Source organism: Raphanus sativus, chromosome 9, assembly GCF_000801105.2.
Source record: "Raphanus sativus cultivar WK10039 chromosome 9, ASM80110v3, whole genome shotgun sequence".
Classification (NCBI taxonomy): Eukaryota; Viridiplantae; Streptophyta; class Magnoliopsida; order Brassicales; family Brassicaceae; genus Raphanus; species Raphanus sativus.
The window spans coordinates 35,852,759-35,868,336 of record NC_079519.1 but is presented as its reverse complement, the minus strand read 5'-3'; the positions used below and the strand labels follow the sequence as shown (position 1 = coordinate 35,868,336).

The 15,578-nt window shown below is 41.5% G+C and overlaps 2 protein-coding genes, 1 non-coding gene and 1 pseudogene across 3 annotated transcripts; 2 read left to right on the top strand and 2 right to left on the bottom strand.

Annotated features, from left to right (window-relative positions):
• Positions 1 to 1,152: 1,152 nt before the first annotated feature.
• Positions 1,153 to 1,259, bottom strand: LOC130500441 (small nucleolar RNA R71). The gene has a single exon (XR_008939066.1). It is a non-coding gene; the product is annotated as a small nucleolar RNA R71 (small nucleolar RNA).
• Positions 1,260 to 2,495: 1,236 nt separating this feature from the next.
• Positions 2,496 to 3,373, top strand: LOC130500251 (uncharacterized). The gene is made up of 2 exons (XM_056995024.1): positions 2,496 to 3,311; positions 3,368 to 3,373. Exons 1-2 carry the CDS (start codon positions 2,496 to 2,498, stop codon positions 3,371 to 3,373), a joined length of 822 nt encoding a protein of 273 aa, XP_056851004.1.
• Positions 3,374 to 3,420: 47 nt separating this feature from the next.
• LOC130500250 (uncharacterized) lies at positions 3,421 to 6,185 on the top strand (annotated as a pseudogene).
• A 7,837-nt stretch (positions 6,186 to 14,022) lies between these two features.
• On the bottom strand, positions 14,023 to 14,892 carry LOC108824055 (uncharacterized). Its single transcript, XM_018597389.2, is given in 3 exon segments — positions 14,023 to 14,262; positions 14,265 to 14,431; positions 14,513 to 14,892. Coding segments are annotated over 3 exon segments (441 nt in total). The 5' UTR covers positions 14,716 to 14,892; the 3' UTR covers positions 14,023 to 14,191.
• Between the last annotated feature and the right edge of the window lie 686 nt (positions 14,893 to 15,578).

The following is a 15,578-nucleotide window of genomic DNA, read 5'->3' as shown; positions in this document are numbered from 1 at the left end:
TGTTAAGATGGCTAGTAGACTTGATTTTAATGATTGCTTTTTTGACATTCAACCAAAGAGATTTGATGCTTTGAGTCATCTTAGCAAATGAGCATCCTTCTAGAGATAGAGTTTGTTTAGGATTGTGTCTAGGCCTAAGGTTAATAGATTGATTGAAAGCTGCCACCTTTTAGTTCAAAACTTGATCACCCAAGGTTTAATCCCTTATCCCATGAGTTCTCCCATCTCATAATCAAAGAAAGGTTATTGTTTTATTGCATTTCAGTATTGCTCTAGGTTAAAACTCGTTTCACTTTTGGTTTGCACTTAGATTAAGCATGGATTTGTATTCTCAGTGCATTGAAATCACCTAGGATTGGTTCGATAATCTTTTATACTACTGCATTTGATAGGGACCCGAAAAGTCCTGTTATCAAATTGGCGCCGTTGCCAAGTTCTATTGTGATTTTGACATTGGGATTTAGTCATTTGCTTGAGACTAAGTCATTTTTCTTATTATTGTGATATTGGCTCTGCTTTTTCCTTTTTCTTTTTCATTTCAGGTGTATGAACTTGAGAAGTAGAGGGACTACAAACCTCACTCCTCTAGTACCAGACATCCGGGCTTTGGAAAGAGAGATACAAGAAGAAGGAGAGAAGAGGAGCAACAGGCTCATTTCAACAGATTGGGTTTTGATATGGCTCACCATCAGAACCAGAATCAAGATGGGAGATCCCTTTGGGAGCTGCCCAAGAGGGAAATGGTCAAGGAGCTGCCAACCTTCGACCACAACACCCACAGCGCCAAGCTCGCGCCATTGGAACCTATGATCGCCCTCACATTCATGGTCATAGGTTGGGAATCAGAGCACCACCTGTGGAGAACAACAACTTCGAGATCAGTCAGGGCTACTCAACACCATTGAGCACAACAAGTTTCATGGCCTGGCAGCTGAAGATCCTATTGATCATTTGTACAAGTTTGATCAGTATTGTAGTTTGTCCAAGACAAATGGTGTCTCTGAAGATGCATTCAAGCTGAAGTTGTTTCCCTTCTCTTTGGGAGACAAGGCACATCAGTGGGAGAGGTCTGTCCCAAGTGACACTATCACCACTTGGGAGGGATGTAAGGAAGCCTTCTTGGAGAAATTCTTCTCTACCTCAAGGACAGCTAAGATAAGGAACGAGATTTCTGGTTTCCAGCAGAAGAATCTAGAGAGCTTCAATGAGGCATGGGAGAGATTCAAGGACTACCAAGCTCAGTGTCCTCATCATGGTTTCAGCAAGGAGAGCTTGCTTAGCACTTTCTACAGAGGAGTTCTCCCATCTTGCAGAAACAGGCTTGACACTGCTAGTAATGGTTTCTTCTTGGGCAGAACGGTGGAGGATGCAGAGGAACTGGTGGAGAACATGGCAAAGAGTGACTCAGTCTACAATGAGGAGTATGATAGAGCCAACAGAGGGGATGACCAGCAGACAAGGAGAGATATCAAGTCTTTGCAAGACAAGTTGGACTTGGTTCTTTCAAACCAATCCAAGAAGGAGCAGGTTAGCTTTGTTGGTGATCCTAGTCAAGAGGTTCCTCCTAAGGTGAATGAAGTTGATGGTTTAGAAGGGCAAGAAGAGCTTTGCTTCATCAACAACAATGGTACATGGTACAGAAAGGAGCCCAACTTTCAGTACAACAACTACCAGCAAAGACCTTATTCCAACAACCACAAGGTGGTTACCAGCCTAGGAACAACCAACAAGGAAGCCATCAACCTCAGCAAAACCCTCCTCCTGGTTTCTCCAATAAAGGAAACCAGTCTACTCAAGCCCAAGGAAGTTCTTCTCAACCTAAGGCTCAAGACACAAGTGTGGAATCAATGTTCAAGCAACTACTTGAAGCTCAATCAAGAAATGAGAAGCAAATTGGTTATGAGTTGAAGAACATCCACTCAAAGATTGATGGGAGCTACAATGAGCTCAACAACAAGTTCAGAGCTTTGGAGAATCAGTTTGCCTCTATGAGTTCTAACTCCAATCGCCAACAAGGAACTCTTCCCGGAAAGCCTGAGCAAACCCAAAGGAGACAATGAAAGCAATCACTCTAAGGAGTGGCAAAGAGTTGCCTTCAAGAGTTCTCACCAAGGATGATGAGAAACAAGTGGGGAGGTGGCCATCAACATAGATGATGATGTGGTGATTGTAGATGAGAAGACCAATGATGAGATCTTGGAAAAGATAGTAGAAGCTAAGGGTAAAGGAAGATTGGGAAGAGAAGAAAACAGTGAAAACGGTGAAGTTGCTACTCCATCAAAAGAATCTTCTTTTATCCCTCCTCCTTATGAACCCAAGCTCCCATTTCCTGGAAGATTCAAGAGGCAACTGTTGGAGAAGTACAAGGCACTCTTTGAGAAACAAATGAGTGAAGTTCAGGTCACAATGCCTATCATTGATGCTTTCATGCTGGTTCCTCAATACAGCAAGTTCTTGAAAGATGCTGTAGCCGCAAAGAAGAAAGAAATGAAGGCATGATGATCCTTACTCATGAGTGTAGTGCAATCATCCAGAGATTGAACATACCAAAGAAGCTAGAAGATCCAGGATGCTTCACACTCCCTTGTGCCATTGGTCCTATAGAGTTTGAGAAGTGTCTTTGCGATCTTGGGGCTAGTGTCAGTCTCATGCCTTTGTCAGTTGCGAAAAGACTTGGATTCACTCAGTACAAGAAGTGCAGACTTTCATTGGTATTGGCTGATCGATCAGTGAAGTTCCCTGTTGGTATCTTAGAAGATCTCCCAGTGATGGTTGGAAATTGTGAGATTCCTACAGACTTTGTGGTGCTTGAGATGGATGAGGAGGCTAGAGACCCTTTGATCCTTGGTAGACCATTCTTAGCTACAGCAGGAGCTATAGTGAATGTAAAAGAAGGAAAGATTGATCTCCATCTGGGCAAAGGGCATGTTCTCCACTTTGACATCAAGGAGATGATGAAGAAGCCAACTGTGCAAAACCAAGCCTTCTACATAGAGGAAATGGAAGCTCTAGCTGATGAACTTCTTGAGGAGTTGGGACTAGAAGATTCTCTACAACATGCTTTGACCATAGACAAAGGGGTAGTAGAGAACCAGGAGAGTGCAGCCTATGGGAGAATGTTGGATGCGCGCAAGGGGTTTGTGGATAAGGAGCAGTATGAGGAGCTACCACAAGCATCTTCAGCTACTCAACAAGAGGTCAGTCATCAAGATGACTGGAGTGAGCTCAAAGCCCCTAAGGTGGAGCTTAAACCCCTTCCCCATGGTGTAAGGTACGCCTTTCTTGGCCCTAATGAAACTTACCCTGTCATTGTGAGTAGTGAACTTACTGAACTTGAGCTATCTGAACTTTTAAATGCTCTTAAAAGATTTAGAAAAGCAATAGGGTACTCTCTTGATGACATCAAAGGGATATCACCTACTTTGTGCATGCATAGGATACATCTTGAGGATGAATCTATGACTTCTATAGAACATCAAAGAAGGTTGAATCCCAACTTGAAAGATGTTGTAAAGAAAGAGATTCTTAAACTCTTAGATGCTGGTGTGATCTACCCTATCTCAGATAGTAAGTGGGTATCTCCTGTGCATGTAGTCCCAAAGAAAGGTGGTATCACTGTGGTTAAGAATGAGAAGGATGAATTAATACCAACTAGGACCATAACTGGTCATAGGATGTGTATTGATTACCGAAAACTTAATTCAGCCTCTAGAAAAGATCATTTTCCATTGCCATTCATTGATCAAATGCTTGAGAGGCTTGCAAATCATCCTTTTTATTGCTTTCTTGATGGGTATTCAGGGTTCTTCCAAATCCCCATACATCCCAATGATCAAGAGAAGACAACATTCACATGCCCCTATGGCACCTTCGCTTATCGAAGGATGCCATTTAGGTTATGTAATGCTCCAGCTACCTTTCAAAGGTGCATGATGTCTATCTTCTCTGACCTCATTGAGGATGTTGTGGAGGTGTTTATGGATGACTTCTCTGTCTACGGATCCTCGTTTTCTGCTTGTTTGTCAAATTTGTGCAGGGTCCTACAGAGATGTGAAGACACCAACCTTGTGCTGAACTGGGAGAAGTGCCACTTCATGGTTAAGGAAGGGATTGTGCTTGGGCACAAGATTTCAGAGAAAGGCATTGAGGTGGACAAAGCCAAGATTGAAGTGATGGTTAAGCTGCCTCCACCTAAGACAGTAAAAGACATTAAAAGCTTTCTTGGTCATGCGGGATTCTACAGAAGGTTCATCAAAGACTTTTCCATGATCTCTAGACCAATGACCAAGCTGCTGTGCAAAGAAGCTTCCTTTAGCTTTGATGTAGAGTGTCTTGAAGCCTTCAAGAAGCTGAAAGGCGAGCTAGTGAGTGCACCTATTGTCCAGCCACCAGATTGGAACCTCCCCTTTGAGATTATGTGTGATGCTAGTGACTACGCTGTTGGAGCAGTCTTGGGGCAGAAGAAAGACAAGAAGACACATGTGATCTACTATGCTAGTAGAACCCTTAATGATGCCAAGTGAAATACTCTACAACAGAGAAGGAGCTGTTAGCCATCGTCTTTGCCTTTGAGAAGTTCAGGAGCTACCTTGTGGGGTCTAAGGTGATTGTCTACACAGATCATGCAGCTTTGAGGCACCTCCTAGCCAAGAAAGATGCCAAGCCAAGACTGTTGAGATGGATTCTACTGCTTCAAGAGTTTGATCTTGAGATTAAAGACAGGCCTGGAGTTGAGAATGGTGTGGCTGATCACTTGTCTAGAATGAGAGTGGAGTGTGGTATCCCCATTGATGAAGGACTTCCAGAGGAACAGCTTATGGCTATTAGAGCAGTGGTTGCAGTTTGCGAGACCGGTAAGAAGATTGAGGAAGTCAAGGCAACAAATGAGAAGGAACCTTGGTATGCTGATTTTGTCACTATCTTGTTACTGGGAAGGAGCCACTGGATCTTGAAGGCTATGCCAAGAAGAAGTTTTACAAGGAGTTGAAGAGGTACTATTGGGATGAGCCCTTTCTCTACATACTTTGCAAAGATCAACTCTATAGAAGGGTAGTGGCTGAAGAAGAAGTAGATGGGATCCTCACACACTGTCATGGATCATCATATGGAGGCCACTTTGCTACATTCAAGACAGTTGCTAAGGTGCTACAAGCTGGATTTTGGTGGCCCCACATGTTCAAAGACACACAAGACTTTGTTTCCAAGTGTGATTCTTGCCAAAGGAGAGGAAACATCTCTAGGAGAAATGAGATGCCTCAAAATCCAATACTTGAGGTGGAAGTGTTTGATGTATGGGGAATAGACTTCATGGGCCCTTTTCCTTCCTCTTATGGCAACAAGTACATCCTTGTAGCTGTTGACTATGTATCTAAATGGGTTGAAGCAGTGGCAAGCCCTACAAATGACTCAAGAGTAGTAGTCAAGATGTTCAAAAGCATAATATTCCCAAGGTTTGGAGTCCCTAGAGTGGTTATAAGTGATGGAGGATCACATTTCATCAATAAGTTGTTTGAAGGTCTCCTAAGAAAGAAGGGTGTTAAGCACAAGGTTGCCACACCATATCATCCTCAGACTAGTGGGCAAGTGGAGCTTTCAAACAGGGAAATCAAAAGCATATTGGAGAAGGTTGTGGTACTAAGAGGAAAGACTGGTCAGACAAGCTTGATGATGCACTTTGGGCTTATAGGACAGCATACAAGACTCCCTTAGGCACTACACCCTTCAACCTTGTCTATGGGAAGGCTTGTCATCTTCCAGTTGAGCTTGAGTATAAGGCAATGTGGGCTGTGAAGCTGTTGAACTTTGATATCAAGAGTGCCAAGGAGAAGAGACTGTTTCAGCTACATGAGCTTGATGAGATAAGGATGGATGCTTTTGAGAGCTCAAGGATCTACAAAGAAAAGACCAAAGCCTTTCATGATAAGAGCATCTTGAAGAGAGAGTTCAAGGCTGGAGATCAAGTTCTTCTCTACAATTCTAGGCTGAAATTGTTTCCCGGAAAGCTAAGATCAAAATGGTCCGGACCTTTCAAGATCAAGGAAGTAAGGCCATATGGAGCAATTGTGCTATGGGATAAGAATGGAGGAAATTTCACAGTCAATGGACAAAGAGTGAAGCCATACATGGCTACTACACGAGAGGAAGATGGAATGTCAGTTCCACTTTCTGATCCTACCCCAGCTTAGTCCCAAGGGAAGCAAAGTCAAGCTAGAGACTTAAAACAAGCTCACTTGGGAGGAAGTCCCATGTTTATCCTTGTGCATATTTTTTAAATTTTATTTTTAGTATCTAGTATTGCTTTTGGGGATTTTTTTCTGTGTGTTTTCAGGTCATCAGGTCCCAGATGAGAAACTGAGTCAACAAACAAGATGTTTGGAGGTTCACAAGAGCTCACAGCGGCCACGAGGAACAGTTTCATTAAGCCGTTGCGACCTGATACGAAAAAAAAAAAAAAAAAAAAAAAAAAAAAAAAAAAAAATTGTTAAGTGTCGCAGCGGCTTCTTGCAGCGGTTACTCCATACCGCTGGGTAAAACCAGTGCTCCCTGCCCGACTTCGGGTTCTTGCAGCGGCTTGGTGTCGAGGTGGACCGCTGGGACGACGCGCATCGGGTTCTTGCAGCGGCTACGCCATACCGCTGAGCCTTAACCGACGCGTACCGACTCTGATTCCCGGTTCAATTCAATTGAACCAGACCCAATCAACCAGAACCGGACGCGACCACTCTTCTTCTTCCCTAAATCGTGACTCTCTCTCTCCTCTGCCCCATTCTCACGTGAACAAGAGAAACCATTCTCTCTCAAGTATCAACACTCATAACTCTCTCAATTCTCATTCGTTTTTGCTGATTCCGGTTGCTAAATCCGTGATTTTGCTTCATCTTTCCATTTCTCCACTCTTGTTTCTCAGAAACAAGCTAAGGTATCGCGATTTAAACACTTGAAATTCGTTGGTGAAAATTTCCAACTTTTTCAAAGTTGATGCATTGTTGATTCCATGCCTAAAGCTTGTTGATTATGCCTCTATTAGCTTGTTTGAGAAGTGGGTTGTTGAATTTCATGATAAATTTGCATAATTTGAGAATTTGAGAATTAGGGTTCTTGGTGTTCTTGAAATTTCGAAAATTTTGGGGATTTTGGTTGTTGTTGCTGTGATTGATAGCACTGAAGTGTTCTAAGGCTGCTGCTAGTTTATCTTTTCATTTAAATCGCATTTGCCTTTGATAAATTGTGCTAAGAAGAGTAGTTTTTAAAAATGTGATTTTCTAAATGAAAGCTTTCTCCTCTTATTACTTAGAGCTTGAGTTTATTCTTGTCTAGCACTTGAAATGAAAAAGATTGCTTAGTTAAGATTGCCTTGAGTTATTTGATCTTTCTTTTTAGAAGCTATCTTTGCTTTTGCAAGTTTCTTTTTGCATTGTTCTTATATGATCTCAAGTGTTTGATTTCAGGTAGTAATGGTGAGAACTAAAGCAGCAGCGCGGAAACCAAACCCAAATAGATCAGAGTCTGATTTCTTCCAAGCTGTGGGAACTTCATCTCAAGCTGTGGGAACTTCTTCTCAAGCTATGGTAACTTCTTCTCAAGCTGGAACAAGAGCAAACCCACCAAGAGCAGGCAGGCCCCAGCCTCCAACTCAAGTCTACCGACGAAAACCTGTTCCACAGAAGAAGGAAAAGACACCCACTGAACAGGCAGCAATTGAAGCTGAGATTGAGGAAATGATAGAAGAAGGTCTTAGAGCTGAAACTGAAGATGAGGAAGAAGCACCAGCTCCAACTCCTGCAACAGTCAAGAAGGGACAGAGAGTACCGCCAGCCACCAGAAACCATTCTCCAGCACAGCTCTACGAGCGCCTTTCTGAGGATGTTGAATGGCGAGCTATGAAATTTCCAGATCGGGAGACTCTTGAGACGCTTGGACTGTATCAGGATGTGAGACAGATTCTTCAGAACATGGGCATGGAGTCACTGCTTAGTATGAGCTACGGGGTTCATGAGGAGCTTTCTTGTCAGTTCTTGTCTTCATTCGTTGCTACCTACCATCGCCCGGAACATAAAACTGACGGGTATGGGCGCATTTCCTTCACGATACATAGGAAGACCTACAAGGTCGGGTTCAAGAAGCTGAGTTCTATTTTCGGATTTCCAGACAGACCTTCACCCTTCACACCTAATAGATCAGCGATTGTTAAAGAGATATGGAATGAGATCTCCGGGAAAGCTCGTGTGGCTGGGGAGGATAAGAGCACAGATATCTCAAACCCTGCAGTGAGATTGACCCATAAGGTCCTTACTCACACCTTCTACTCGCGTAGTGAACCTGGCGGGTAGAGATGTCAATTGGGCGGGCCGGGCGGGTTTGGGCGTGTCCGAATGGGCTTCATTTTTTTGTTGGACATTTTTGGTCGAAGCCCAAATAGAACCATGTCCAAATGAGACCATAACCAAATAAGACCATGATTTGTTGGGCTGTCCATGGGACCCATACACCCATTTAATGTAAACAATATAATTTTCATTTTTTCGATTTTTGTGGGAAATTGTGTTTTTCTGTTTTGGCAAAAAATTGCATTTTCGGTTTTTGCGAGAAATTGTATTTTTTCGGTTTTGGCGGAAAATTGCGTTTTTCAATTTTTGCAGAAAATTACGTTTTTAGTTTTGGCGAGAAATTACGTTTCTAGGTATTGACGGGAAATTGCGTTTTTGATTTTGACAGGAAATTCGGTTTTTCGGTTTTGGCAGAAATTGCATTTTTCGGTTTTGGCGGAAAATTGTATTTTTCGATCTTGGCAGGAAATTACATTTTTCCGGTTTTGGCGGGCAACTATGTTTTTCCGATTTTAACGAAAATTTACGTTTTTCGATTTTAACGAAAAATTACGTTTTTCAGTTTTAGCGGAAATTATGTTTTCCATAACAAAAATCACAAATAAACAGTTAAAAATCAAACTTTCAGGCTTCAGGAAGAAAAATGTTGGAAAAAAAATATTGTGTTTTTTTCTAATTTGCTAAACCTAGATATTTTAGATTTTTGGGCCGCCCATTGTCCAAGTGGTTAAACCCAATATTGTCCATGTTATAATTGGGTTCGTCCATGTGGACAAAATTTAGTTACTGGGTCAAAATGGGCATGTCCATTTCAGACCATATCAATTTGGACACGGGCCGCCCATTTATAGCCCGCCCATTTGACATCTCTACTGGCGGGGCAAATGACGAAGAGCTTAAGCTTCTTGCTCTAGGACTCCTTCCCATACTTGAAGATAAACTGATAGACACCACTCCTGAAGATTTTGAGGATATGGGAATAGTGGGATTGTTGATGAAGAGATTCACTTATTACAAAGAGTGGGTTTGGACTACTAAGATTGCAAAACCGAAGCTGTTCATCGGGAGCTTCATTACCCCTATCTTGGAAGCAGTGGGTATTCGCTTGGGAACTCCGGATCAAGCTCCAGCCTCAATGGACATCCCCTACTTGCAGAGGACTCAATTTCTCACAGGAAAAGACGGCAACCGGTTTGCTTTTCCCTTCTGGTCACGCGATTTCGACCCTGTGCCGTTACACATCCTCCTTCCATGTGAGAGGGAGACAACTCTAGCTGATCCTCAGCATGTAGAATTCACTCCTCCAGAGCATGAGCTTGTTCCCTCTGATTTTGGTGAATTTGAGAAAATCACCAGACCTCGCAAAAAGAGAGCCAGGGCTAGTGCTTCTCAGTCTGCTCGTCCTAGTGATGCTGATGATGAAGGGCCGATCACACCAGGACCTAAGTATGGGACAGAGCGGTACTACTTTGCGCCTTATCGCGGTCTCACAACGAGTGTTGCATTGCGCCATTCTCTCTCTCAGAATGCTAAGCTACAAAGATGGAACAAGATGCAGGATAGGACCCTTTACAAGCTCAAGGAGTCGGTCAAAGTGCTTAAAAGACAGATGAAGAAGGTCACTTCAATGCTAGCTCGGACAGCAATCGGCTCAGGCTGCCGAAGGGATGATATTATGACAGAAGCTGGCCCTTCAACCCTCCCTAGACCCTCCTTCTATGATTCTAGGTCAGCAGCCCCTGCACCAGCACGCTCTCCAGACCATGAGCTTCGTAGAAGGCGCAGAAACCCTTCTCCACCAGCTCGTGTCTCCTCCAACGAGTCTCCTTCTGTTGCCACTGCTGATGACTGGGACACTGAGGACACCTCCTTCTATCCTTAGTCAGGTATCTTCTCACCTCACCATTGTACATACCAGTTTTTCTTTTGCATTTAATTCTCTTTTCGGTATCTCTTTCAACTTACTAACACAGAGACTGTGTGAACTAAGTTTGGGGGAGGTACCAAGTATCTGATCTTGTTTGCTTTGTTGATTTTGCATTGAGTCTTGCATTGTTCATACTTATTTGCATAGAAAAACCAAAAAAAAAAAAAAAAAAATTTGAAAAATTTGAAAAAACACAAAAACAAGCATGTAGCTGCATTTGCATCTTTAAGATTGAGTCTAGAACATGCTTATCTGCATAAAAAAAAAAAATGCAATAGGAGTCTAAAAGCATGCATGTAGGTTGCATTCATTTGCATAGGGAGCAATGATTTAAAAGGCCTTGTAAAGAGCACTTGTCTAGCACTCAAAGTGACACCCTAGTTAAGCATATCAAGTAGCTTAAGCATCTCTTTAAAACCTTGCACGTTTCGAGCCTTGAAAACTCTTCTTGAAACTTGTATGCTTGCTTGCCATTGACATTGTTTTGAAAACCAGCTCCGAACTGAACTTAGGCTTAAATGAACTTAATTTCTCTCGCTTATGGGCATTTGCATACTTGATCATGGTTCTCATACACATTTGGGTTATCTTTTTCCATTGTTCCACTCTTTGTTAACCCAAATGGTACTCCCTCACCCTTGAACCCTTACCTTTCTTTGAAGCCAACATTGATTTGCTTGAGTGAGGCCTCCTTTTTGATAGCTTGTCATGTGCAAAATCTTGAGAGTATTGGGAGCGACATAGATTTGTTCTCATCACTTGCTAGCATAGGATCCTCATTTGAGTTAGCATCTAGGATGGTTAGTGGGTTTGTTTAATCTAAAGTTTGTTATCTTGGGTTTGGAGAAAAGAAAGATGAGAAAAATGATCAAAAAGTTGAGAAAAGAAGCCACTAAGGATCAAAAATAAGAAATCTCTAGATTTAGTCTATTTGAACCTTCCCCCAATATAAAAAAAAAAAAAAAAAAAAAAGAAAAAATTTGTTAAGTGTCGCAGCGGCTTCTTGGAGCGGTTTCGCCTAGCCGCTGGGTAAAAAAAAAAAAAAAAAAATGATGAATCAATAAGATGGTGGGAAGGTAGATAGAGCTAAGAGTTGTGGAGAGTTAATAAAAAGATCCTTAGATGGTTTTGTTAAAGAGTTCATGAGGTGAGTGTGATAAAGTGGGTTACTTTGGGTATTGGGATGAATGTGAATAGGGGTGAAGCTTGTTATATCACTTAGGAAAGGGTAGAATGATGAGAATGGATCTATGTATGCATAAATTGCTCCTGGTCTTAGATAAATTTTGCATAATGATCAAGCTCCTTGTTCTTGAGTGATTGCCACTTTAAAATGATTTATTTGAGCCATTGTTTTCATTCACTTTAGACCATTTGTTTACCTAGCCAAATGATTGAGATCATGTGCCCATTTGTGAGAATCCACCTTGTGTTTGTGTGTGTGAATCAATGTGAGAGCTGGTAGAAAGACTTGTTGGTTGATGAGTATTGCATCTTGTGTAAAGGCATAAGAGTATCTTGATAGGCCTAGAGAAGCTAGAGTGTAATAAGAGAGTTGTTCATGCTATTTGCTATATTTCTTTAGGATGTCAAGTTGAGTGTTTTTGGTGTCTTTTGGCTATGAGCTCCCATCTTCAAACCTCTTCTCCAAATAAGTTCTTGAAAGTTTACTTGTGGACAAGTAAAGGACAAGTTTGGGGGAGTTGATATCTTGTGTTTTTAATAGGTTTTATCATTCATTTATCATGCATTTTGATCATCTAGGATAGCATTTAGACTTGTTTAGTTTGCATTGCATTGCATTTGTTCTTATCAGGTGATGGAGATGCCAAATGGTGACTTTGGAGCAATTGGAGGTGGATTGGAGGCAAGATTGGTGTTTTTCGAGTTCATGGTGTGATGACTAAGTGTCCCAGCGGCTTCATGTGACAGGCAGCGGCATTTTGACCTCGCAGGAAGCCGATGCACATCACCCAGCGGCCTAGCGTCACCCAGCGGCCTGGCGTCCTGACGAGAAGCCGGTGCAGAAGTTCTGCTGAAAATTCTAAGTGTTGGAGCGGCTTTTGGTGCAGCGGCTTCGCCTAGCCGCTGGGAAAAACCAGTGCTCCCTGCCCGACTTCGAGATGTTGCAGCGGCTTGGTGAACGTGACGAGAAGCCGGTGTGCATATCCCAGCGGGTTTCTGCACCCCCCAACGGCTTTTAGTCATCGCCAAAAGGCAGTTGCGACCATTTTCATAGTTAGCATTTGAGAGTTAATCAGACTTGTTTTTACTCTTTTATCCTTATGTTTCTAGCTACTATAAATACTTTGTAGACCTAATCTTTGTAATAATCTGAATTTCTCCTAAGAAACAAAAACCATTTTGGTGAAAGCTCTTTCCTTTAAAGAAAATCATCATCTTGTTCTTGTGTTTTTGAGTGATTTTAAGTTCCTTTCTTCCTTTCTTTACATGATTAAGCTTAAATCTCTCATGAGTTTAAGAGGAATCATGGTGATTAGTGAGTAGTCCACTTTTGGATTCATGGGTTAGGGAGACTAAGGGTGATTAAGCTAGATCTAAGGTGTTTAGGTATAGATCTTTCTATTTCCTTGCTTGTAGAGTGTCCTTAATGCATCTTTTGAGTTGGCCTCTCAAAAGTTGAGCTTTAGACATTTCCCACCCACAAGGTGTTTGATGAAATGTCTGAGCCAACTCTCCTAAGCTTTTAACACACTTTGCCAAAGAGATTTGTTGTTAAAGGTGTTAAGATGGCTAGTAGACTTGATTTTAATGATTGCTTTTATGACATTCAACCAAAGAGATTTGATGCTTGAGTCATCTTAGCAAATGAGCATCCTTCTAGAGATAGAGTTTGTTTAGGATTGTGTCTAGGCCTAAGGTTAATAGATTGATTGAAAGTTGCCACCTTTAGTTCAAAACTTGATCACCCAAGGTTTAATCCCTTATCCCATGAGTTCTCCCATCTCATAATCAAAGAAAGGTTATTGTTTTATTGCATTTCAGTATTGCTCTAGGTTAAAACTCGTTTCACTTTTGGTTTGCACTTAGATTAAGCATGGATTTGTATTCTCAGTGCGTTGAAATCACCTAGGATTGGTTCGATAATCTTTTATACTACTGCATTTGATAGGGACCCGAAAGGTCCTGTTATCAACGAGTAATAAACTTAGAAATTGATGTTTTGAGTACCTGAATCAGTATATTTATCGACAGGGAGGATTCCATTGAGCTTCTCGGTACGGAAAGTGACGGGAGAATTGAGATCGCAGGAGAGGAAGAAACAAAACTCGCTAGCGACTGTTTCCCCAACGGCTGCGACGCCTCCGTCCTCGTCTCCTCCACCGCTTTCAACGCCACCGAACGCGATGACCCCATCAACCTCTCCTTCCCCGGAGACGGATTCGACATTATGATCCGCCCAAAACCGCTTTCGAGCTCGTCTGTCCCAACACCGTTTCTTGCTTCAATATTCTCACCGTCGCCGTTGCCGTCCGCGATCTCCTCATCACGTTGAATCTCAGAGTCGATTTCCGCGAGAGAAATCCGAGCAAAGATGACAAGTACTCTTGCGTTTCGTGAGAGAGAAAGAGAAAGGAACGCAGAATGAGCAACACATGTCTATTAAGCACTGTCTTTTCTAAAGCTTAACTAAGCACCGATGCTTCTCTAATTATTTCTTTTTCTTTTTTTTTAAATCCAAAAATCAGTAAGCAACCCATTAAGCACATGCGTTAACGGTGCTCTTAGTTGGGGGAAACCAATAAATTTTACCAAAAAAAATTATTATTATTTAACAAAATATAGTCCACAATGGCACCATCGACATAACGCATAACCCAATACATTTCACTGATCATTATCGTTAATTATCATGTATCACAAACAGTCACTACACACCGAACGTATTCTTCTTCTTCTGTCTGTCTTCATACGATCAAGAAGGATGAACTTTACTCCCAGACGCAGTCTTCCAAGCTGATCTCATCGACGCCGCAGCTGATCCATAGCCGCGGCGATATGCCTTTTCGCGGCGATCGTAGCAGCTTTCTCCAATAAATTCCCACTTCTCCGAGCAGTCTCCGCCTTCTCCTCCAGCTCTCTCAACTCCGCCGCCTCCATCCTCTCCATCTCCTCCAACGTCCGCCTGTACTCCTCCATCCCCCACTCCATATCCCTATAAACACCACAGACAAATTTCAGATCTGAGAAAAATAAAATAAAAAATCGAAAAGCTTAGGTTTAAAAATTAGATTACCGATCGAGTTCGATTTCGGCTTCACGGATAGATTCTTCAGCGGCTTCGAGCTCTTGTTGCTGTTCTGCCTCGAGAGCTGCCCAAGCCTTGTAGGAATCGACTTCGAAGAGACGCATGAGGTCTTCGATCGTGGAAGGGTCGAATGTTTTGTCGACGAGAGCTTGGTCGGAGAGGAGAGTGAAGTGGTGAATTAAGGCTTCCATGTTTGGTGTGAATCGAAGGAGGAGATTGGTAAGGAGAGAATCGTATGCTTCTTTCTTTCTAGCTAGTGGGGATTCTTCAACAAGTGGATGGACGATAACAATAATGGAAGACAGAGAAAGATAAAAGAAATAGAGAGGAAATTTTAATTACCGTTGGAGATATTTGACATTTTGTCAAAAGATGAAATGATTTGGAACAACTTTTATTTTTTATGTATTAGTGGCCGATATTAATTATACGGTCTATGATGGATACACAAATATTCTGTGAAAATAAATCTTTTCTCGTGATTTGTAATCTCCAGAGTAAATGAGAAAATATTAAAAGTTGAAATGAGAAGAAAAACCGGTGGAAAAATAAAGAAATGGAGTTACTTTCATTTAATCTAAACTCATAAATTTGGGTAATTTTCCCAAATAATTCATTTTTAAATTTGTTATCAGAAAAGCTTTAAAAAGAAAATGATCAAAAAATTGATTAAAAAGACAAAATTATACATTTTGTTTTATAGAAATATAAATATAAATAAATAATAAAATTTTAAAAAATAAAAATAAATAATAAATAATACACTGCTAAAGCAAAAAAAACATTTTATACTTTATGATAGACAACTTTCATTGCTACGGCTATTGGCTTTAGCTTTACTATGGCATTCCATGTAGTTTTTGGAGTAACTCAAACTCAAACTACTGTTACAGCTTATGCTGGGCTATATACTACACTTTTATTCATCATTTGTTCGTGATCACTCACAACAATCACTTTATTGGCTAACAGTTAGTTAGAAAGTGTTCACTATAAAACTCATTTCACCCTGGTTATAATTGAGAGTAGCTTTGTTCTTTCTATAGTTTATAAT

What these genes read in the sequence shown, in the direction of transcription:
- LOC130500251 (XM_056995024.1), top strand. Translation starts at nt 2,496, where the DNA reads ATGATGATCCTTACTCATGAGTGTAGTGCAATCATCCAGAGATTGAAC.